At 44.2% G+C, this 23812-nt stretch overlaps 1 protein-coding gene across 1 annotated transcript in view; it reads left to right on the forward strand.

Annotated features, from left to right (window-relative positions):
• Positions 1-20225, forward strand: part of GNA13 (guanine nucleotide binding protein (G protein), alpha 13) — a gene marked incomplete at its 5' end in the record, with an annotated part of 23045 nt that extends 2820 nt beyond the window's left edge. Inside the window, 2 exons of the mRNA XM_009069654.1 lie at positions 15270-15320; positions 19438-20225. Coding sequence (XP_009067902.1) covers positions 15270-15320; positions 19438-20010 — 624 coding nt within the window. The remainder of the gene's footprint in view (positions 1-15269; positions 15321-19437) is intronic.
• Between the last annotated feature and the right edge of the window lie 3587 nt (positions 20226-23812).

Here is a 23812-nt window from a genome sequence, read left to right on the forward strand (position 1 = left end):
AACAGGACACTTTGGGTCAGAGCTGGGGGTGAGCAGATGAAGAATGGAGCAGGGATGGGTAAGGAGTGAAATGTACCAACGCTTACGTAGAAATTCTGGAGGAAAGGAAGCAAGAGCTTGTGGGGTAGAGGCCATTTGTAGCTTGGGCAGATAGGAAGTAGAGGGGAAGAGGGTTTAAGATTGAAGTTTCTGCAGGTACATGATTAAAACTTCAATATCAGTGTGTATTTGTGAGAGATCATTGAGCTGTTTTTGCTTTTTCCATTTTTCTCCCCCATCTTTCACTGACAATGCCAGGGATGATGCTGGGCGCCTAAAGGAACAATGTGGTCTTTTTATAGCAGCATGAGAGGGGAAAAAACAGAAGTTGGTTGTATTTTAATGGAATTAGAAATCAGCATTTCCATGCCTAGTTCACTGGAGTGTCCTTCCTCATTTTGTTAGCTCGAGTGGTCATGGGATAACCAATATGATTTATTTCCCTTGGTATAAAAATAGGAGCCTTCTGGCCACTGGCAACAGCCTTTATGAAAATTCATTAGGTCATGCCTGTGTAGTGCTTTAAAACTGGAAAGAGCTAATTACAGCTTAGTGCAGTATGTGCCACTTCAGTCCTTCCCAGGTGTTAAATGTTGTAATCCCTTAGATTTTATTACAAACCAAAGTAATTCAGGTGATAGTTCCACTGACACAGTTAACTACAGGCTGTGTTGGCTCTGTAGCTTAAGCAGTTCCTGTGACTTACACTTGAGATTCTGCTCATCCTCAGGCTTTCACAGGATCACAGAATATTCAGAGTTGGGAGGGACCCACGAGGATCATCTAGTCCAACTCGTGGCCCTGCACAGGACACCCCAACAATTCACCCTGTGCCTGAGAGCATTGGCCAAACTCTCCTTGAGCCTCACTGCCCTGGGGAGCTGTTCAGTGCCCAAACAGCTCTGGGGGAAGAGCCTTTTTCTGATAGCCAACCTAAACCTTCCCTGATACAACTTCAGGCCATTCCCTCAGCTGCTGTCACTGGGTGCCAGTGAGCTTGTTTCTCCTGCAGCCTCTCCTCGGGTGGCTGACACGGATGAGCTGCAGAATTCGTCAGAATCTCTGACATCTCATTAACATTTCTCATTTCTCATTGCTGCTTGATTTCTGGTAAAAATTTCCTGAAGTGGCTTAGACAAACATGCCATTAAGTTATTTCTACAGCATGCAAACCCATTTCACTGGGCACTTCCTTTGCATTTACACTTGTTTGCTGTTCAGTGTGTGGCTGTAAAGGTTTGCTGCTCTTGTGGAGGTTTGCTCTGAGGCAGTGGCAGCTGAGTGTCTCCTAACACTGAGGAAAGCACTAGTGAGTAAAATCAGCCTTGTACACTGTCTCTCACATCACTCACCTCTTGAATTTGCTGTGAGAGTTAAGAGAAGCATTTTGAAGTGGTCTCCAGGAGCCTTCTCATTCTCCAAGAATGGAAGAGTGGGATGAGAGCCGAGTTGCTCAGATGCAGCATAAGCTTTGAATGTGTTCAAGGTTTGTTCTTGTTAAAGATAAGTTTCGGGTGGGTTTGGATGTTTACTCCCAGCCGTTGTTGATCTCCACATAGATAATTTTTGCCCTACTTGCAAGTTACACTGAATGTTGTTGGGGATTTTGATGCCACGAAGCTGCAAGGAGGACACTTTATTTTGTCCATATTTTGCATAGCACTGCAGACATGGATGGTGCAGTAAGGGTGGTGGGACAGGCACTTACCCCTGGAGCACAACTTCTGTGACACGTCTGCAAGTGCTAAATCAGATTACAGAAGACAGGAAAAGGCGTGTTCTGCCTGAAGTTACTCTGTCGCTGTGCTGCTCCTTCCCGGTAGCATTACTCTGTTGCAGACTGGTGTTTTTGGTGAATGTTGTTCAGTTTACTGAGAGATTGTATTGAATTTTCTGTTCTGCTTATTCTTTTCTGGGTCCTGTCTCTGCATATTGGTCGGGCTGTTGTACACACAAGAGCATTAAATTAGCTCTGCTGAAATAGTTCTCAGATGGTTACTAAGTATTAGCTAAGCTTAATATTCAGGTGCATAGGCAACACATCCTTGAAATGTGCTTTATTATAGACTAGGATCCTGAGGAGGGCAGTTGTTTGAAGCCAGATGTTGAGGTCTTCCCCTCTGGAATGTGAATGCTCATCCTATGAAACAGCTGTGAGGACACTGTGCAGTGTCTTGAAGTTACCAGTGTAGAGCCTGGAAAAGGAGTGTCTTGCCTGTCATTCCTTACAGTGTTTACTCCATGTTTGTGACACTGACTTTCAGAAACCTTTCAGCAGCCTGTGCACCCTGTGATGTGTTGATGGTCCTCCCAGTATTTATCCTCCGCAGCCTCCCCTAAGTTGGGAGGCAGATGTGGCTTTCCCCTTGGGTCTCCTCTTTGGTGTCCAGTTGTCCCACTCTCTTTCTGCTTGAAGTGTGCAGGTGGTGCTTCTATCAGGACATGGGTGAATGCTCAAACTGTCAGGAAAAGGTTTCTCAGTCTGATAGAAGTCTCTTCACTACCGATGTGAGATCCACTCACCCATCTGTAAACACATCTACTGAATATTGGAGCACTTAATCATATAATTCAGTTACTTTATTTAAATCCAGTGTTGTAATTACACTGAATATTGCTTAAATTCATGTGTGTGTAAACCCAAAAAGCTGCTGCTTTGTATGTGTTGAAATGTGGACTGTTTTCCCCTCTTGCCCCAATCAGTAGCTCTGCCAAGCATCAGATCACAGTGTGGATGTGTCCAGGACTCCTTAAAGCCCTTGGAAAGAGCTACTTGCCATCTTTGGTCTTTATGTGCAAAGGATTTGTCAAAGATCATTGCTGTGACTGTGGAAAGAAAAGTGCTTTGCAAATTTATACTTAAAAATGAATCATTCAAATCCTCGAGGATTTGCTGGTTTTTCTGCCCCAATGACAAGATAATGTTGGCTTGGAGTTGGTATTAGTAAGGCTCCATATAGGGATTAACTCTGGAGTCCAACCCTAGAGTCTTGACTGTCCTTATGTGGCCAAAACCCCTTCAGTGTGTGCCAGTGGGATTTGACTGTAATATTGCAGTTGAGCTGAGTGATCTTCAGGTGAACTTTTATACTAATTTCACACAAAGTGCCATTTTTTTATCATTTTCCAAACTGGAATTAGGATTTCTGCTTCAGCCTCCGAGTTGCTGTGCCTTGAAAGGATGTTCCTGGGACTGTCTCCTTCCCTTTCCACTGTTCTTCCTTTCCTACCTGCTGACTCTCCATGTTGGCAGCATACACTGAAGTGTTGAAGAGTGGACTGGTCTTGCACTGCTGCTCTGGGTTTACTGAAGAACATGTTTGCCATATTTTTTGGGAATGTCATTATTTCTCTTGTTTATGTTTTTATTTTCTGTTACTATTATTTTTAAATGTGGCTCTGGATTGAGAGGCCCTCCAGTAGGAGCTCACAATTATCCCAGCACACATGTGAAGCATGATGAGTTGTCTTCCAACCAGGAATGCTAGAAACCTTTTGGAATCCTGTGTGCTACATAAAAGCTTAACTTTTCTGCCTGGTTTCAGTGCAACCTGTGAGGATGGAATTCTTTACTCAGACTCAATCCAGATACTGACCAGCCTGGTCTGGTGGAAGGTGGTAGGAACAAGGTAATCTTTAAGGTCCCTTCCAGCCCAAACCATTCCATGACTCTGATGTGTTTATGGGAAACCACTGCTTTTAACATGCAGTGTGCAAGCACAGGGATGTGTGCTCATACATACTCTGCCTCCAACAAGCTGTGTCGTGTTGAGAGTCATGTGCCTTAGTTTCCTAAACATTTTGTTGCAGAAGACTCAAAGGTGACCTACTTCTTGCAAAAAAACGGGATTTCTGTAACTGAGCCTTCATTAAAAACATATAAAATGTAAGTGCCTTTCTAAATACGAATATTCACGACCGAGTGTGTGAACCTCTTCTCAGGAGATTGTTTTAAATCAGTGCAAATGTCTTGGAGGAGCTTCTGCTGTGCACAGTGTAACGTGAGACTCGGTACAAACATTCATTCCAGGCTCATTTCCGTGCTGGCTACTGCCCTGCAAGGTGCTGCATGTTGGTACCTGTAGAGCTGTCTCATTGCAGACTCTGGAATTCAAACCTAGCAATGGCTACACCATTCCCTGTCCATTCAGGAATGAATTCCTGAACACAAACCCTGCACAGTCCCAGGATTCATAGCTGTCAGCAACTCTCCGTGCTGGCAAAACCTGTGGTGTGAATGCAGCTGTGATCTTCCACCTCTATATTTTGCACCTGAGGCAAAGAATATGGAGTGATCTTTTTCATATGTAAATGTGGGATACTTCAGGATTAAGGTGCAGTGCCAGGGGCAGTGTTGATTTGTGCTGCTGTTCCCTAACTTGAGTTTACTGCTACAAGACTTTGAGGCTGGCTAGGCATGGAGCACATATTGCACGTGGGTTGTATTGGTGTCTGTTTTGGCTCTTTATTGACCTAAACTTCACTGAATGGTAAATGTTACTTATATACTCTGGTTCTTGCTGTGTCTCTTACATAGAACTAGCAAAGGGGTGGGAAACTGCAGCTTGTGGCAGCCGAGGAAGTTGCTAAAGAAAATGTGAGAAAACCCAAGTGTGGCTGACATGAATACAGGAGAAAAGTAACAGAGTAGCTGTCCTAGTGCTTCATAATTCATAAAACACATTATTAGTTAGCTCACCAGCCTCAAACTATAAATGTAGTTAATCCAAACAGATATCTCTGAATAATCCCAGAGACTAACCCTCACACTCTACCCCAGAGTGGCCTGATGGGTCGAATTTAAATGGTGATAAAGAAAATGTTTAAGGCCACATCATCTACCAAACAAAGTCCTAAATTACTTCCAGTGTCTTCTCCACTTGCATGTCTGTGTTAACAAGAAACATCAGATAGTACAGCTGGAAAAGTTGAGGAGTTTTAAATATAGAAAACACCCTGAATTCTTTATTGTCACGTTAACTGACAACTTCAGCTATTGCAGAGAAGGAAGTTTTTGGCCTGTACTAGGAATGAGCTTCCCTGTGCAGCTCTCAGTTCACTGTGCCTTGTAGCACACTTCTCTGTCATTGTCATTCCTGCCTTAAATGTTTTCCAGTACTTAAGAGTCTCCTCTGTTCAAATAAATGGAATATCATCTTCCTCTGCAGTGACTTAACCAAGGAGCTGCAAAGACCCCAAATTCTTGTTATGGATGGTGGGTACAGGACTCTGTATCACACATGAGGTTGTGTCTTTTCCCTCGTTCAGTGAGGTTGGAGAAATGATTTGAAACAAACCCATGGGATCTCTGCAGCCTTCCTGAGGGTGCTTGTCTGGACACGTGATGGTGTTTGGTCACCCACTGGTGACCAAGTGAAGAGGATGCAGAGTTTCCAGGCGTGGAACACAGTGCACTGACACCTTCCCTATTTCAAAATGCCTACACAGAATCGTGGGTGAAAAACCTCAGTGCAGGGTGATCACTAAAATTACACACGCGGGTGGTATTGGGACCTTCAACTGTTTTCACTTACAAACAGTTACATAATTGTTCTGGTAATTAACTTCTATTTTTTTTCCTAGTTTTAATTAATTTATAGCATGAAATTCTAGAAGTGACATGAAGTGTTTGCAGCCTCTTGGATGTTGCTGTTGTTCAGAGATTCTTGTGCACTTTACTGTTGCTCTGAGCTCTGTAGACACAACTTTTAGTCATTTTTAAATCGCCAGCATTGAACTAATGGGACAGGTAGATCTTTCCCAAGGCCCAGAAAATTATCACTGGATCTTGTCAGATAGCTTGTAACAAGAGCTGCTGTGTTAGTACATCCCTGGCAAACAGAAATACCAGAACTTAATTGAAATGGATTCTGCTAATTGAGGCAGAGGAAGGAACTAAAAAGCATTTGCTCATCTGGATTTCTCCTGAGGCTGAAATAGGAACCAAATGTACTTTTAAGTGAATCGTGGGGAAACTTCAGTGCATTCATTGGGATCCAGTTAAGGTTCTGCTTTTGAAATGTTGTGATTTAGTGCAGAGTTTATGCAATAATGGACTTTTCAAGCATCTTGAGAGTTCAGCATGGCCAGTTTTAGTGCTGATACGCTTCCACATGCCAAATATTTGTCATGTTTTTGGGAGCCCTTGCCGGTCTTGTCCAGCTTGGAAGCAAGTAAAGCTCTGAATGATGGATGGCAGATTTGCAGACTCACCACTGCTCCAGAGTTAGATTAAATGCAGTTGGAGTTGCAGACACATGAAGTCATGGAGCCAGTGGGTCAGTGCTCTGAGAGGAGAGCAAATGTTTACAGTCTGGTTCCAGTCTGTTTTGTGTGCAAAACTTCTGAGGTTTATATAGATGCTTCCCAGAGTGTAAATAGTAACTGGGAGGTGGCTGTTTCGCCTTGGTCAGTGCATGTTTTCCTAGGACTTCTCAGTCTATGTCTTCTGTGACTGGGAAGATTTGTTTCATCAATGAAGTTTTCAATCTTTTGCAAAGTAGCAGTGTCTTTCCTGTAGTAAACTTGCTGGAAGAGCAGTTTGGATTGTAAATACTTGGGGGGCAGAGTCAGAAGAAAGATAGATCACCACACCTTGTGGACTGAATATCCTGATTTGTTCATGGATTCATTTCTGTTCAGGTTCTTGGTTAGATGCTCTGGTGCTGTGGTGTGTCCCATGTGCCTGTTGTTGTGTTCCTTAACCTGGCTCTGATCTCCAAAAGGGGCTGCAGCAAACCTGAGTTTGCTTCCTATTTGGAAGCATTAATCATCCTAAGGAAAATCATAGAATCATGGAATGGTTTGGGTTGGAAAGGACCTTAAAGCTCATCCCATCCCACCTCCTGACATGGGCTGGGACACCTTCCACCTGCCCAGGTTGCTCCAAGTCCCATCCAACCTGGGGAACCAACTTCTCTGGGCAACCCGTGCCAGTGCCTCACCACTCTCATAGGTAAGAATTCCTTCCCAATATCAAATCTGATGCCAGGATAAATGCTGTGTATCCCGAGGGATTTTAATTGTCAGCAATTTCTTACATTTCTCAGCTGTTTCTGCAATATGCACATCCTGGTTTCCAAGCAGCTCTTCAGAATTAGAAGTATGATAACAGAGTGCCTTGCTTGGAGGAAATTGTAGTTTTGTAGGCTTTAATGGAATGCTGTTTCACAGCTAAAAGCTGTAGTGAATTTGCATATTTTAAAGCAAGTCTCGTTTAGAATCTGGCAATTAAATTCCTTCAGGAGTGGGGATTGATACTTACCTAAGAAAAATGAAACTGGATTTCTTCCCTCTTAGGAGAGCAACTGAAAACTGGAACAGTTTGTGGTATCCTTGTGTGCAGATTAAGTTCCTTTTAGTGCCTGATCATGTTTTAATTAGTTCAGTTGGGACGGTGAATTCTGTATCAAACTGGAAATGCTCTCCTGGTGGGAGGGAATCCAAGTGTGAGTTGTGTGAGTGAATAAAGGCACTTGGAAGGGAGAGCAGTGCTGAACTGGGTGCAGGGAGGAGCAGCAGCTGATGAGCCTTGTTTGGAGTATTTCATTCCAGGCTGGTGTGGCTTGGTGCCCTCCTCTGTGACTGAGGGCAGGACAGATGCTGCCAGGTCCCAGCAGCCTGCAGGGGCTGTGGGCAGTGGGAGTGCCCAGGTTAGCATGTTCTGTCTCCTTCCATTTGCCATCCACATTTTGAGAATTATGGATTAATTGGATTACGCAGTAAATAGGGGATAATAGATTAAAGGGATATTATTGGGTTAAACCCCTTCTTAAACCCCTTCACCTTTCTTTGTTAATACCATTATGCAAGATGAAACTGTCAGTCATGAAATAAACTCAGGGTGACTCCTCCCTTGGTGCTTTTGGGGTTGAGGACCCTGTTCCCAGTGTGATCTGGTACAAATCCTGCTCTGCTCCTGTGAGTCAGGGCTTGAATTTGCCTGTTTTAAGGACAGATACTGAGTTTGTGTGACCAGACACAAACAGGTTTCACTTCTACCCCACGTGACCCAGTTCTGATGGCTGTGACAAGAGTCAAACGTCGCTCAAGCCACGCACAGGGAGTGCTGAGAAGGGGAAATAGGTTTGTGCTCTCTGGGGTGGGATGAGCTGTGACGCATTTGTGACGTGTGTTGGTGGAGAGCAGCATTATTTTGTGCTCCTGTGCAAGCACACGGAGCCTGTCTGAGCTCTCCAGCCTTGAAAAGAATCCACAATTAATCCCAGTGTGCTAAATTTTATCTTTGGAATGGGCAGATCAGGTTTAAATGACTATTCAGGTAGAGAGAAAGAAGCAGAGAGATCTGAGATATCTGGTCTTGGCACACACTCTGTGCTTCAGCCCTTTGAAGCCTGGGCCATTCATGCTTCCACAGGCAGCAGTGCCATTTTCCAGCACTTAACCCTTCCTTTTGGGGGAGTTTGGGATGAGTTTCACACGGAGCAGTTGGCTGCTCTGCACATGGCCACAGTCGTGCTCATGTGGGCATTAATTGGGACTGCTTTGCATGGTGGGTGCTGGGTTTAACATCACTTTGGCCATAATTAACACTCACAGAAAGGAAACGTAACTTCTTGCCAGGAAATGTGTTCTGTGTTAGTGCACACTCAAATAGTTTGACCCAGATTAGCAGTTTGGTAAATAAATAAACTGTTGCTTACCTCAACACTTTTCCCTAAATACCTTCTGCAGACTTATTAAAAATCAGTTATTGCATAGGCTTGTTGTGAACTCCTGAAACTGCTCATGTGCTGCTGGGAGAGACAGTTACATCAAGTGTTGGAGCTTGGAGCGGCAATTTGGAAATAAATTGTTTCCTCTCACCTTAGGAGATTCCAAGCAAGTTCCCATAAAATAGGGAAAGTATACATGAGTAAACAAGGTACAGGTTTGAATGTGGAGGAGGAGGAATGTTGGAAAGAGGAATCCCCAGTGGAAAGCACTGGGAGGAGTAACTGGTGAGGGAAATTAACTTGTAGAAACCTGAAAGCTCTGAAGGAGCCAAGATCATTTTCTTTACCTCTGAGTCTGAGGCTACTAAAAGAATCCAAACCAGTTCAGTGTCTTGATGTAAGACTTGATTCAGCTTTTACTGCTCTAACAATCAAGACAATTGTGGATTTGAGCTCATTAATATAATTAGGATATGCATTCATGGCATAAATACACCATCTGGATCATCTCCCTCTTCTGTGTAATGATGGACATCCCCTGTTTGGGTGGAGGGGGTGGAGGTTGTGCTCTCTACTCTCTCTCCCACTGGAAATGTGCATTGATTTGATGGAAACATCTCTCCATTCATTATCTCAGTGTTCATTACTGACATCTCAGCAGACATCTGGTGAAACTTCAGTGCCAGCACTGTGGATTCACAGTCAGCCTCCTTTGGAATCGGCCTGGGGTGGCAAGAACAGAAAGGTTGTTAGGGATTCTTTTCTCTGGAGCCTTTGCCAGAGTCCTCAGATATGGATTTTTCTGGGTTAAGCCTCTAACAGAAAAAAACCTGTACATAACAAACTGTGTGCTGTAAGGATTTCCAGGGTGCTGTAAGGTGCAGAATTTTCTGGCTCTGGTTATTGCTCCATCATCTTCCTTCAAGCTGCTTTTCCCACGTTAGGGATGGTTTAGTTTGTGTCTCAGTTCAGACATGTAAACACCAGCCAAAAAACATTGTAGTTACCTGTTCTTATTCTACACCAGCCTTGTAAAAAAGCTTCTTTTCATTTTTGCTGTTGTTTTGTTTGTGTTTTTTTGATTACATCAAATAGAAAAGTCAGAAAGAGAAAATGTTTGATTGCTCTTTTAATTCTAATCTGGAGTTACCAAATTATAGCTCCTGTTTTCTTTAAATATCTGATTATTTCAGATACTTAATCAACCTTGTCAGTTCAGTATGTTCCACTCAACTTGCAGCCAGATGTAGATGTTTGATAAATCAGGTTTCTTTCTTTAAACCTTGTGATGCCTAAATCTTTATTTGATGTTTTTTTCTCTCTTCTTTTTTTAAGTGATGGCTCCTAGAAAAATATGTGATGTCTGTGTTCCCCTAGAAGAGCTAAAAAGCCACTTGGCTATGTTAAGGTTTCAACAGATCATATTTAGATTGCTGACATTGTTTTCATGGAAACCAAATAAATTAATGCCACTTCCTGGGTTTAAAAGATGTCTTCATCTGGTGTGTATTTCATGTAGTCTTGGGGTTGGTTTTTTCCTCCCCAGAAAATACTTTTGTGGTTGCTTTGCTTTAGGCACTAACTTGACAGTGATCTCTCTGTGCCTTGTTTTGTTTATGAAAGATCTCTGCTCTGGTTTGCTGCAGAAGACAACACCAGCAGGTGTTGGCTGACAGGTAAATGACCAACTGAGCTGTAACCCTGTCTTTGTGGAGAGAGTGAGTTACAAAACTGGAGAGGTTTCATTGTGCAGCTTGAGCAAGGTAGTTAAAACAAATCCAGCCTTGTGGTACCATCAAGGACCTTGGTAGGAACACGTTTCAGTTGTGTTTCTTGTAAATCACTGTGCATTAATGATCTGAACTGACTTGGCTTTGCTCAGAGAGGATCACAAGGCTCCAGGAGACACACAGGCTGGTTTGACTCAAACCTTTCTGAAAATGGAATAGTTGACAGTTATGAATAAAGTTATTTAACAGTCAACTTCCTGTGGTTTACATGCATTTCTGAATCAGGGGCTGAAGGGCTGCAGCTGAGATGTGTGCTCCAGCTGAACAAAAAAGGGCATCTGCTACAAGCAAGCAGAGGGACTGCTTAAAATCTGATACCCTGGGGTGATTTAGTGGTGTTTGAACCAGAAAAAACTCACTCACCTAACACTGGAAGGTCTCTGGCACTGGTGTGGAGGCTGTTCATTCTGTTGCAGTGGGTGTGTTCAGGAAGTTGCTTTACTGCAGTGCAGCAATGTTCATATGAGAGGTGCTCAGGCCTGAGTTTGATTTTGTCACTTGTATCGGTGTCTTTGGGCTGTGCTTTATGTGCAGGAGAAGGAAGTGGGCAGTGGGTGAGTCAGGTTCCATGGGATGGTCAGTTCCTGCAGTGCACAGCTCCTTACTGACCTGCAGCCACACTTCAGAGATTGCATTTCAGAACTGCTCAGCTGTAAAAGTGGGTTCAAAGGGTTCACCTGCATTTAAAACCCCCAAACTTCACCTGTGACTAGTTTAAGAATATCAGCACAGAATCATGGAATGGTTTGTGTTGGAAGGGACCTTAAAACTCATCCAGTTTCATCCCCTGCCATGGGCAGGGACACCTTCCACCAACCCATGGTGCTCCAAACCCTGTCCAACCTGGCCTGGAACACTCCCAGGGATGGAGGAGCCACAGCTTCTCTGGGCAACCTGTGCCAGTGCCTCAGCACCTCACAGGGAAGAATTCCTGCCCAATATCCAATCCAAACCTGCTCTTGCCCCTTGTCCTGTCTCTCTAGGCCCTTGGAAATAGTCTCTCTCCGTCTTTCTTGTAAGATTCCTTCAGGGTCTGCAAGGCCACAATTAGGTCACCCTGAGGCTTTCTCTTCTCCAGACTGAACAATCCTATTTCTCTCAGCCTTTCCTTACAGGAGTGGTGCTTCATCCCTCTGATCATCTTGGTGGTCTCCTCTGCACTCAGTCCAACAGGTCCATGTCCTTCCTATGCTGAGGACATCACTGTATATTTCTAGCTAGACCTTTTAATTCCCACCCTGTGCGCTCACACGACATGGGTGTGAAGACAAAAGGGATGTAATGGGGAAGTGCAGTTTGTTAGTGGGGGCAGCTCCTCCAGTTTCTCAGCTCTGGGTGGATTTTGTCCTTGGTGTGGCTCCTCTGTGGCCTGACAGCTGCAGAGTGAGTGCTGAACAGCCACGTGGCAGGGCTGGACGTGGTGAGCCACACTGGAGTTCCTGGGGCACAGGGGGAAACCCAGTTTCTTTTATTTCTAGTCATCTTGGGTAAACCAGAGAGTTTACAGTTTGCCTGAAGGGAAGTTTTAAACGGGACAACTGTTGAATAAAGACATTTACATGTGATCCTTGTCACGGATTTACTGAGATGTAGTTCTATATCTACTAAGAAAAAGCCTAACACAGATCTGCCTTTGGAGCTGCTGTTGTACAGGAATGTGAATAGATCGTTTTCTTACTGATTTTTAAAAATTAGTGATCTTAAGACTGTCCTTGGTTGTTGTGTGCTGAGTTCTTCACGGGTTTCTCTTCATTATTGCATAAAATACATCAGTTCACTCTTCGGAGAGGGATTAGAAGTCTTGCCTGGCTGCTTTGTGCCTTTTTGAAGCTTGTTTAAATGGGTCAAAACTCTGGTTCTAAAAATCTCTCCGATAGGACATTGTGCTAAGGATCTGTTTGGTGAGGTAGTTGCTGTTCTGGAGTCTCTGTAGTTAGCAGAGCTTAGCCTGACAATAGGAAGATGTCCAGGTCAGGTAGAAAATTCCCACTAGTGAAGGCCCTGGATGGGATGGAGGTGGGGCTGGAGCAGGATGGGAGAGCAGGTGACAGGTTTGAAGCTGGTCTGGGTTCTCCATGCTGTGCAGATTTGTAAAAACCATTGATTAACTTTTATCCTCAGATACAGAGCTGAGCCATGTCTGGAGCATTGCTGTCCCTGCAGGCCCATGTATTCTGCATCTGTGATTTCAGGAAATCCCCTCTGTTGGGAAGCTGCTTCCGAGGGTGTTAGGTGACCTTTCCAGGCTGTGGCTTACTTGTCTGCTCCAACTGCTCCATCCATGTGGTGACCTTTCCAGGCTGTGGCTGGCTTGTCTGCTCCAACTGCTCCATCCATGGCAGTACAGTGAGCCCTGGGACTTAAAGGAGAGGGAGTAACTTAGACATTCCAGTGCTGTGGAGTTATGTTTCTTCAGGGAGTAGTATTGCTGTAAGTAGTGTAAAAAAGAGCTGGCTAGGATTAAAACACGTATTTGCATATACACACACACAAATACTCACAGCCTCTGAGGCTCAGGCATTGTAGAATAAATACCTCCATGTAATGAGTTTGAAATCTGCTGATTGTCTGTAGCCCTGTGGGGGAGGGAATGTTGCCAGCTCCTCCCGGGACCTAAAAAAGAAATTAAGCCTGACCTTTCACTTTATTTTGCCTTAATATTCAGCTGCAGACAGTGGGTTTAGTACTTGGAAGGCCTAAATACTGATCCTGTTACTCCTGCTTGGGAAGCTTGATGGATTGTTTGTTTTCTGTGAAACAGGAGTGCTCTTCCCTGTGACTTCCCTTACAGAACTGAGGCGAGAATAGATGCTGGAAAAGATGTAGGTGTGCAGTGCTGCTGTGATTGCAAGCAGCTCCTGCTGCTTTTGCCAGGCTTTAAACTGGTTAGTGCTGCTGCTGCAGTGTCACCCTGGAGAGAACAGGGACAGCTAAGCCAAACAAGGTAAAATAAGGTTGGAGTCTTTCCCTGCAGGTGTGTCGAGCACAAGGCATGTTCCAACCAGAGCCCCAGTCTTGCCTAATTAACAGTTGATGTTCAAATTGCACACTTGAAGGTGTGGTATCTCCTCGTGTTATGTAACTTATTTAAGTACCTGGAAAACTTAGAGAAGTACCTTGTTTATGTGTCTGCCAGAACCCTTTTTGGCCTGTTCTTTCCCTTGGCTCTGTTTCACTGCTGCTCACATGACACAGTTTGATAGTGAGGTTTGATATTCTTCCTAGATAAGTTTGCAGAGTTCAGATTGAAGTGAGAGGAAGTCATTATCAGGGTGTAACTCCTGTCCTAATTCACTTGTCTGGAGTAGGTGTAGTCATCTCAGCTTCAGATGCTTCTTGAATTTCTCATCAAGAAAATTCAGTCAGAATTCTTACTCTTCATGTGCAGAGTGAACACACAGGTGTTTCTTTTCTGCATTGCTGTGATGTAAGTTGCAGCTGGTAATCAAGAGCTTTCCAAAGGAAATCTGTCTCTGCTTCCATGAGGGTACTGAGCCCTAAAAAAGGTGCTGCTTTCCTCTGCAGGGAATTCCACCAGTACTTTCATTACCTATTGCAAGAGAACTTGGGCACAGCAGCCTCCTTGTCAGAGTTCTTCCTTAATCCCAGTACCCAAATAGAGTTCTGAGGGTTGGATGTAGTTCAGCCTTACCATAAAAAAACCTTCAGTTCCGCATTACTGGAAGGATTATAAACTGCAGTTACTATTTGCCAGGTCAGGGATGTCTTGAATCCGGAGGATAACCTGGATTACCTGTGGAGTAGGTGTGATACCAGTGCATGGAGCTCTGCTTGCTGCTCCCAGTGAGGAGTTGTGCTCCTGCTTAGGTAAGGAGCATCCAAAGGAGGCAATGAAGATGGTGAAGGGCCTTGAGGGACCTTATGAGGAGTGGCTGAGACACTTGGTCTGTTCAGCCTGGAGGAGACTGAGAGAGACCTCACTGCTGTACACAACTTCCTCCCAAGGGACAGTGCAAGGGCAGCACTGATCTCTTCTCTCTGGCAACCAGTGACAGGATCCAAGGGAGTGGCCTGAAGTTGTGTCAGGGACGGTTTAGGTTGGATATTAGGAAAAGGTTCTTCCCCCAGAGGTGTTTGGGCACTGAACAGCTCCCAGGGCAGTGGGCACAGCCCTAAGGCTGACAGAGCTCCAACACTCTCAGGCCCAGGGTGGGATTCTCAGGGATGTTCTGTGCAGAGCAGGAGTTGGACTCGATGATCCTCGTGGGTCCCTTCCCACTCTGAACATTTGTGATTGTGTGAACTTGGCGTGTGATGGGAAACTTTGTCTGTTGTGGTTTTTCATCCTCTGTTCTGCTCATCACTCCCCGTGCTCCGGGGAAGTACCTGTGGGAATGGATTGTGTGGCACTGCAGTTGTAAATTAACTCTCTCCAGTGATTAATCCCTGTACCCAAATGCCTTTGTGTGCAGACTCTGCAAAGCCTGAGAGCAGCTGAATGTTTCTTTTCATACGGAAGGTGTGGCTGCTTCATTGATGCTCCCTGTGGATAACACTAGGATTTATTTATCAAGTCTAAACTTGGAAAGAATGGAACTATTATAAATGTGTCTTCTATGCTTTTAAGCTTAAATATTAACTGGCCTAAGAATAAATCATCAGTTGTGTTCTTAGGTTAGCTGCTTTTAAGAATGGCTTACAACACTTAAATGTAGATTTTTTGGTAAATTATCTGGACTTGAGAATGTAAACTATTGGGCTCAAGTATGACACTTATTTAAATAACCATTTGATTTGTTTTTAGGGGGAATCTGTAAAGTATTTCTTGGACAACTTGGATAAACTTGGAGAGCAAGTAAGTTTTTTTCAATTTTTCTTTACAGTCTTGAGTTTTAAGTTGTCTTTGTGATCTCTGGGTTTTAAATAGATGAAATGCAATCAGTGTCTCCTCAAATAACTTTAGTTAACTTTGGTTATCTCAGCAGTTCATCACTGACATGTCAAAAACACAGGGCAGTGCAAAGAGACTTTTTGGAAACAAGACTTCTATAGAGATTGAACAAAAAAACCAAATAACAAGTGCTTGTCCAGTCATAAGACTGTGAAAGTAGCACTTTAACACTAAATTATGCCCAGAAATGTCTGGGTTTGAGTTTACACATCCAGTCAGGAGCACTGAGTGAAACCAGTCACAGGTCAGTGGTGTCTATGCAGTGAAGAATGAAACCTGTTTTCTCTGGGGGAAAAAAGGTGAAATTTCTGTAGAATAATTATTTTATAGACTCGTTAGTTACTGCTTGAATGATGAAGTTGTATTGCAGGAGCTGTAAGACCTGCACTTGGGAGGAGAACTGCAAAACTCTCTGCCACTGTGGGTTTCTCATGGTCTTTGAGTCCACCTGAGTTTCGAAGGGTTTGGTTTGTTCCCCAGCACAATTGGGTAAAGAGTTTTGCAGCTTCGTTTCCAAGTTCTTCATTTAGAAACTTTGGTCCATTCTTTGATTAAAATGTAAAGTTTGGTCACTGATTGGAGTTTCTATATAGAATATTTGATACATAATATATATTGTATCTATATTTTTATACACACACACTGCAGGTCTGATGCTGCTTGGGAATGCTCTGAATTACAGCTCTTCTAGTTTCAGGTTATACCAAATGGTGTTGAGAATGATCCTGTTGTAGAATTTGTTGCATACCTGAGGAAAAAAGGTGCTAAGTTTTGTTAGTAAGTGAAAGATTTAATAGGCTCTTCTGGTTTATTCTTATCTATATTCAAGATTTATCTAATGATTATTTCCCCAGACTGTACTAATGTGAGTATTTTACTGTTCTCATCTGATACAACTGAGCTGACCTGCAACTAAATGGCTTATAAACAAATAGATCTGCAGTTCACGTGCCCCTTGGCAATAGGGAGCTGATAACAGCACTGAGGGAAAGGAACTTAATGTTCAGATTTAATCAGATCAGCAAAATGAGAGTTATGTGACAGGCACAGACACATGGGATCTGCTGGATTCCTTCAGCTCTGTGCTGTTATTTCAACTGCCAGTGCAGACTGAGTGTGTGCAAAACACCTCACAGAGAGACACTGCTTTCCAGGCTGTGGTGGGATCTTTGTCATGCCTTAAATTGTGATCCTAACTGGAGCTGTGATAGGCAAAAGAGCTGCTGATAACTGCTGATAGCTGAACTCTTCTAGGAGGCTGCAGTGAAGTTGAGGAAGGAGGCACATGTTCCAAGTCAACATCAGTTTGGGGATGCATGGAGGAAAAACACTGATTGACAATGGCAAAACATTGAAAGGGCTTGGAAAAGAATACTCAGTGCCAGCCAAGGAAAATACTCACCTAATGCTGAAGTCTTCAGATGTGGAGAATGGGATCTGCACAGAGAAAGGGCATATCCCAAGGATGGGCATGAGGAAGAAAACATCATCCTTCAAAAGGATAACTAAAAGACTTAGGAGTTGTTTGGTTTGGTTTCCTGTAGCCAGATAATGGCTGAATCATGGAACCATCAAGGCTGGAAATGACCTGTAAGGTCATCGTGTCCAACTGTTAACCTGCCACTGCTGTAAGCCCTGAAACCTGAACTCCAGCACAGATCCAGAGGCCTCTTAAACACTTTCAGGGATGGTGACTCCATCACCTCTCTGGGCAATATTCCAATGCCTCAACAGTATATACCAGCCCTTGCCTCACAGAGCAGCCAATGTCCACCATAAGACCTGATGGGTCTTCTGTGAGTGTAGAACTTGAAAGGATTTTCTTTGTGGTTGCAAGTGTGGAAGGAATTTTCAATGAGTAATAATACTGGAGAGGGAATTTGTCAGGAATTCTAGGGATAAGCTCCTTGTTCTTGAAAGCTTTACTGAATAAACATTACAGGCCAACTCCCAGGAGAGTTTGCTTTGTGATTTTGTTCCAGTACTGAAGGTACATGTGGCTTTGCCTGTTATATTAATTAATTATTTATTTACATACTTGAATAATTTCAGTCACTCCTGAACTTTGCTAAGACTTTCTGGGTTTGTTCTGAGAACTTGAGACTAAATTCCTAGACAATAGAAGTTTATCCATTCCTGTTTGAATGTTGGAAGAAGTGTTGAACCTACTACACTTGTCTACATGCAAACAGTCAGCTTTGCTCAAAATCCCTTCACATGTGCTCAGTGACCTCTGATGCAGTCATTGCTCTCTTCAGAATCTTCCTACCTACAATGTTGGTAAAAATAACCCAAGATAAATTTAATAAAGAGGAAAATAACATCACCACTGATTTAGTCAGACAAGGGGGTGGCAGCACTTCTGTGACTTAATTTGGAGAGAACTTGGTGCTGCTTCAGCAGTTCAGCTCTCCTGCAGCTGGAGGTGGTGTTGGGTTTGCTTGTGGAGCAGTGCTGCAGCACAAGCTGCAGGGTGGGAGCCTGAGCTCCAGAGCTGCTGACAGAGGAGCCCAGAGCTCAGACAGAGCCTGCCTCTCTCCAGTTTTACTTGGAGCTTCCATGGTAAGGCAGAGTGATCCTTGAGTCTTTGGAATGTTGCACTCACTTCCTGAGGTTTAAGTTTTCTGTTTGTGGCTTGAACTTGCCCAGATTCCTTAAACTCGTAATCCTGGTATTGAATGAGCCACGGAGTTGTGTCCTTGTTCCCCCACCCAGCTGACTGCTTGAATCAGACTTTGTGCACTGTGGTCCTGCATCTCTTTAGAAAAGCTCCAAGCCTGGGAACTGGCACTGTCAAAGGAAGAGCATAGATCATTCACTGAGAGGAGACTGAAATTCCACAACCTAAATGCCTCTCTCTGAAGTTGTGAGAAATGCTGGAAAAATCTGAGGAAGAGTTTCCATAACAAGTGAGCAGCCCAGCCAGCTGTCTGGTGGGGATGCTGTTCAGATAGCAGGAGGACTTGGAGCAGATGCAGAAGTGTAATTCTAGGAATGAAGAAATTCCCAATCCGAGTCTTGAATTTCATGCTGTCAAAAGCTGACTAATAGGAATTCCTCTTCCTGGAGCATCTGTTGATGATGTTCATGTAGCAATCAAAAATAGAGTGAAAAAGCTCTTGCCCTGCCTTGAATTGTGAGGAAAGGTGAGCTGGAGGTGCTGTGATTCAGGGTACAGCTGTGCCCTCCCAGGCTGTCCCACTGTGTCCTGCTGCTCTGCCTTCTGTTCTGCTCATGGCACAGTAACTTTTGGGCAAAACTCAGGCTGTGTGAGCTCTCCAGTGTGGCACACCCCTAATAGATTGACTTTTTGACCTGATGCAGCTACAGATCCGTGGCACAAACGCATAAAGTTGCTTAGGTTTTGCTTTTCAGGCATAATTGATTGCTTGAAAATTACTTAGGGAGCAGCTATTTTTTTCTGGAAGCAGTTGTGCAGTATGCAGGAGAACCTGGGAGGAACAGAGAGCACAGGTAGAATGGGATATACCTTAGCTGTTGGTTTGGGAATTTTAGAACCCATTTGCTTCATTGTAGTGTTGGCAACCAGAGTGTTCCCAGCTTTGTGGGTGGAGGATGAATGATAAGCTTGGATAAAGCTGAATGAAGCATCCAGGCTGGATAAAGCCCTGAGCAACCTGCTCTGGCGGGGGTGTCCCTGCCCAGGGCAGGGGTTGGGGCTGGATGATCTCTAGGGTCCATTCCAAGCCCTTAACACACTATGATCCATCCTATGAAGTAATCAGGATGAGGGAAACTGCCATGAGGAATGGCTGGTAAACCTCCCAGGTGGTTTATGGATCGTTGTCACGTGGCAAAGGGAAAGCTTCAATTCTTTGGGATACACGTCATGATTTAATATAGGGTGTGTTTCCTGCTTTGGACTCCAGATCTGTCCTAAAACCTCCAGTGTGAGCATGGAAATAACACACATGTTATTCATGGAAAACCTTGTGCTGCACTGCAGTGATCCCTGTGCCTGTGAGCATCCTAATCAGGGCACTCTCCTTTATTTTTCCAGGATTACCTTCCCTCCCAGCAAGACATCCTGCTGGCCCGAAGGCCGACCAAAGGGATCCACGAGTACGACTTTGAGATCAAGAATGTCCCTTTCAAGATGGTCGATGTGGGTGGGCAGAGGTCGGAGCGGAAACGATGGTTCGAGTGCTTCGACAGCGTCACCTCCATCCTCTTCCTCGTGTCCTCCAGCGAGTTCGACCAGGTGCTCATGGAGGATCGGCAGACGAATCGCCTCACCGAGTCCCTGAACATTTTTGAGACAATAGTCAATAACAGAGTTTTCAGCAACGTCTCCATCATTCTCTTCTTGAACAAGACGGACTTGCTTGAGGAGAAAGTACAGAAAGTGAGCATCAAAGACTATTTCCCAGAGTTCGAAGGGGATCCTCACTGCTTAACAGATGTGCAGAAATTCCTGGTGGATTGTTTTCGTACGAAACGCCGGGACCAGCAGCAGAAGCCTCTGTACCACCACTTCACCACTGCTATTAACACAGAGAACATCAGGCTAGTTTTCCGTGATGTCAAGGATACCATCCTGCACGACAACCTCAAGCAGCTCATGTTACAGTGATGTGCAAAGAGACAGTAACTCTTGTGTGTTGTTGGGGTTTTGTTTTTTTTAAACTAGAAGTTTACAGCAGGAGTAGAGAAATCCAGATCCTGTCAGACTTCTTGATATGTGGCTAAAAGCTGCTGCTGAACACATTATTGCCAATTTCTGCAGAAATTCAGGCTTAATCTCTTCCAGTGTAGCTTCAAAGTTGACTCAAGTTGTAATTTTATAGGAGACCTATGTCTAAGTTACCTGTAAAGTGGTAAATTTGACCTTTTACAAACTTACATTATCCTAGAAAATTCAGAATTCCAAGTCCAAACTTCAGTGAAATTGTGGCGATGATTAGACTGTGGCAGTAATTTAAGGTTTGGGGGAGGGTGGGGGAGAAACTTTTCAAATCTAACTTCATTCTGAAGACTGTGATACCAGAGCTGACTTATGATTTCTCAGGTCTATTTTTGGTTAGCAATCCCATCAATCCCTTGCTGGAATCATCTGTTTGAAGCGTGGATTCCTGGGTGGAGCACACCTCCTGCTTAAGGATAAACCTTGGCGTTGGGTTTGACTAGGAGATGCTTTAAAAATCCTTCAGACTGGGAGTTTCAGGCAGGAAGTGCTGAGCCCAGTGCTGAGGGGTTAGTGAGTGGCACAGCACACAATTCACTCCATGTGTCTTGAAGCCAATGGCAAAGCACAGAGCACTCTGATCTGCTCCTCCTGATGTCCTGGTGTGGGAAGGGGGAGCAAGCTCAGCTGTGTTTCTTCCCCTCACTAACCAGGTGTTCTGTGTAGGTACATTGCCTGTCCTCAAAGTGCTTTAGCACTGGTTTAACTCCTCTCAGTGCCTCCTCCGAGTCGGTAGCGTTGGGTGATGGAGAGAAGTACTTGCAAACCTAAGTGCCTCCATGTGTTCTTGTCCTCCTCTGGGATTTTCAGTGGCCTTACGTGTTCCCAGCAGAGGCCTTGTGTAGCTGAAACCGTGGAGATGAATGTTTTCTTCTGGAAAAAAAAAAAAAAAAGTCACAGCAGAATGTGCTTCAGCTGCTGAGGTTCTTTCTGAGGCTTCCCAGTTGGGTCTGGCAATCCTAAGTGTACTTGAGCCAAATATGTTGCACAGCATACTCCAGAGTGCTGCTTGTGACTATTGAACCCAAAGTTCCAGTGCAGTTTTTAGGTTTTTTTCAAGGGGGGGATGCTGCAGTTGCCATGTGATTAAAAAAAAATTTAATAATAATAAATAGTGAAAAGAAAGCAATCCTCACATCCCTCACAGTGTACTGCAAAAGGAGAGTGAGCTTGGGAGCTCGTGCTGAACAAATTAGTGTCAATGCCATGTTTCCCACAGACTGTAGGGACATGGAGGCAGTTCAGCTGCCACTTGGCCCCGTGGAAAAGGCCAATTCCTGTGGATCATGATGGTGGCCAAGCCCTGAATGAGTTTTTATTCACACCCCACTTGCACATGTGGCAAACAGTGGTGGTGTCACTGCTGGGAGCAGTGTCCCTGCTAGGACATAGGAAGCTGCCTGTCTCCTGAACTTAGCCTTTACTTACTGTGATTGTAAGTTGTATTAACAGCTCTGTACCTCGTTCTCCTGGCAGTAGAAGGGGAATAGTGTGTTTTTATTTAGTTAGGTGCTTTGAAAGACCTCTATTTTTTTATATCATCCAAGGGATAGTCATGGGTTAGTCTGTGATCAGGCACTGTTCTGGGAGGGAAGGACTCTGAAAAGAGCTTGGGAGAAGTCACAGTGCAGAATCTAAACATCATCCACAAGTCTGGATGCAGCACTGATGTCAGGAGGATTAATAGAACCTTAGATGGGGATACTTAAAGTTGATTTTGCCTCTACTGGACATGGATTAATCCTGGTTTGGTATGTTCAGTCATATGTGAGCAATTCAAGAAGGAGAATGAACTAGACACCTCAGGAAAGGCTGTTTCAAGGACTGGACAACATGGGAGCAGAAGTTCTCCATTTCCCTCTTTGGAGAAAGACAACAGTTGGTTTGGTTGAGCTGTAAATGCTCCGTGAGCAGATACAAAGCTCTCATGGCCTCAAAGTCCAGTGTTGGGAAGCAGAAATCGAACAAATCCATGTCCTTGGTTGTCAGCAAGAGTTGGGTCGTTTTTTTCCTTTGCTGACAGTTGCCTGAACAAGTTTCTTTTCAAAAAAGTTACTTGTCTCTGATTAAAACAGTTAATTTGGAGAAGTCTGCAGGATGTATTTCAGAGGGTGTCAGATCAGATGATTGCAGGGAAGACTAAAGACTGGTAGTGGATGATGGAAAGATTTCCAGGGATTTGTCTAAACAAATTAATGTTCAATGATGATGAATTTTGTGTCAAGGGACCTGTTAATTTACTGAAGATCCTCACAGCTGAGGTCAGGCTAAAGGTAGCAGCCAGGATCACCAAGGCACTGGGCACTTCTGACCTTAGCGAAGTGGGGAAAAGACTCATCAGGTTTCTCCCCTGAACCACCACAAAAGTCCTTGTTTTTAATCCTTTCAGATCACTGTCCCTGTGAACCACAAGGGCCTGGAAGAGAACAGGGGAGACCCACTGCTGGGTCACTTGTGGGCCCTGGTAGAGAAGCACTATATGAATCTCAGGCAGAAATGAATTATTTGAATGAAATCACTGAGTCAAATCTCTCATGTTTCCCACTCCTAGATCTCAGGAGGAGTGAGGCAACACACCTGATGTACCTGTTTACATGGTTCCTGTGATAACATACGGCCAAAAAAACCCAAATCAACGCCCTTGTCCACCTTCAGACTCACTCCTCACTGTGCCCCTGGATGGAGCACAGTGTGGAGTGTTGGATTTCCTTTTGGATTTCTAAATATCACTTCTTTACAGCAGGATGTCATTTTGGTTCAGGAGCTGAAGGGTTGATGCTCTGAACAGACTTTTACCCTGAAGCAAACAAAGGAGTTGCAGTTGGCTAGTGAGGGTGAAGCTTGCTCATGGAAACCAGTCTGTGGTACAGGGTTGTATTTCTAGTGAAGTTGAGAGAGCAGGTAGAAAATCAAGTTTTCCAGTAAATCAAGTTTTGCAGAAAATCAGGTTTCCCCAACTTTCTTAGTTCTCTGCTGGAGCTGAGCTCTGCTCCAAAGATCACTGACCATATGGAGATAAACCACTGTCTTGTACCACCTCCCTGTACTTGAAGGTGAAACTGGGGGTTTAGTGACTGTTCCCTGCTGCAGGATGTGAAGCTGAGATGACAATTGATACCTAAAAACTGTGGCTGTTCATCAGGGCTTGAAAACCTTTACTCTTTTTATATACTGTGTGTGGGAGCATAAGCCATGAGTTTGTGTAAACTTCAGCTTTCCTCTAGAGGAACTGCTCTGAAAAGAAGTCCAGATGATCTCAAAGGCTGTATATTGGACTCCTTTGTAGGTAGCTTTAATTTGTGCCCATCAGCATTTTTCTAGCAAGTTGATCTGGTCCTGGGTGGGTGTCTGAAGCCTCCTGACCCTTGGCTGGTCCCAGCCAGGTGGGTCAGTGCTCACAGCCTGAGGCTGTGTCTGATGTGTCCGTGGCCAGTGGAACACTCCCCTGGTTGTTCCTCTTCCAGAACAGTTGCAGAAGGTTCATTTTCCACCAACACTCCCATTCCAAACCCCTCAGAAGTCTCCTGCTGTGCCGAATTGTTCACCAGTTCACTTTACAGGTCTTGTCTCTTTGATGGTACCATGAACCTAGTTGTTAATTCCACAGCATTGCAATCCAGTGCCATTTTGCAATTTCTTTGCATTGTACTTGAAGATAAGTTGACTTGCAGACTATTTAAAACTGCTTTCC

The sequence above is a fragment of the Acanthisitta chloris genome, unplaced genomic scaffold, assembly GCF_000695815.1.
Source record: "Acanthisitta chloris isolate BGI_N310 unplaced genomic scaffold, ASM69581v1 scaffold15032, whole genome shotgun sequence".
NCBI classification, from domain to species: Eukaryota; Metazoa; Chordata; class Aves; order Passeriformes; family Acanthisittidae; genus Acanthisitta; species Acanthisitta chloris.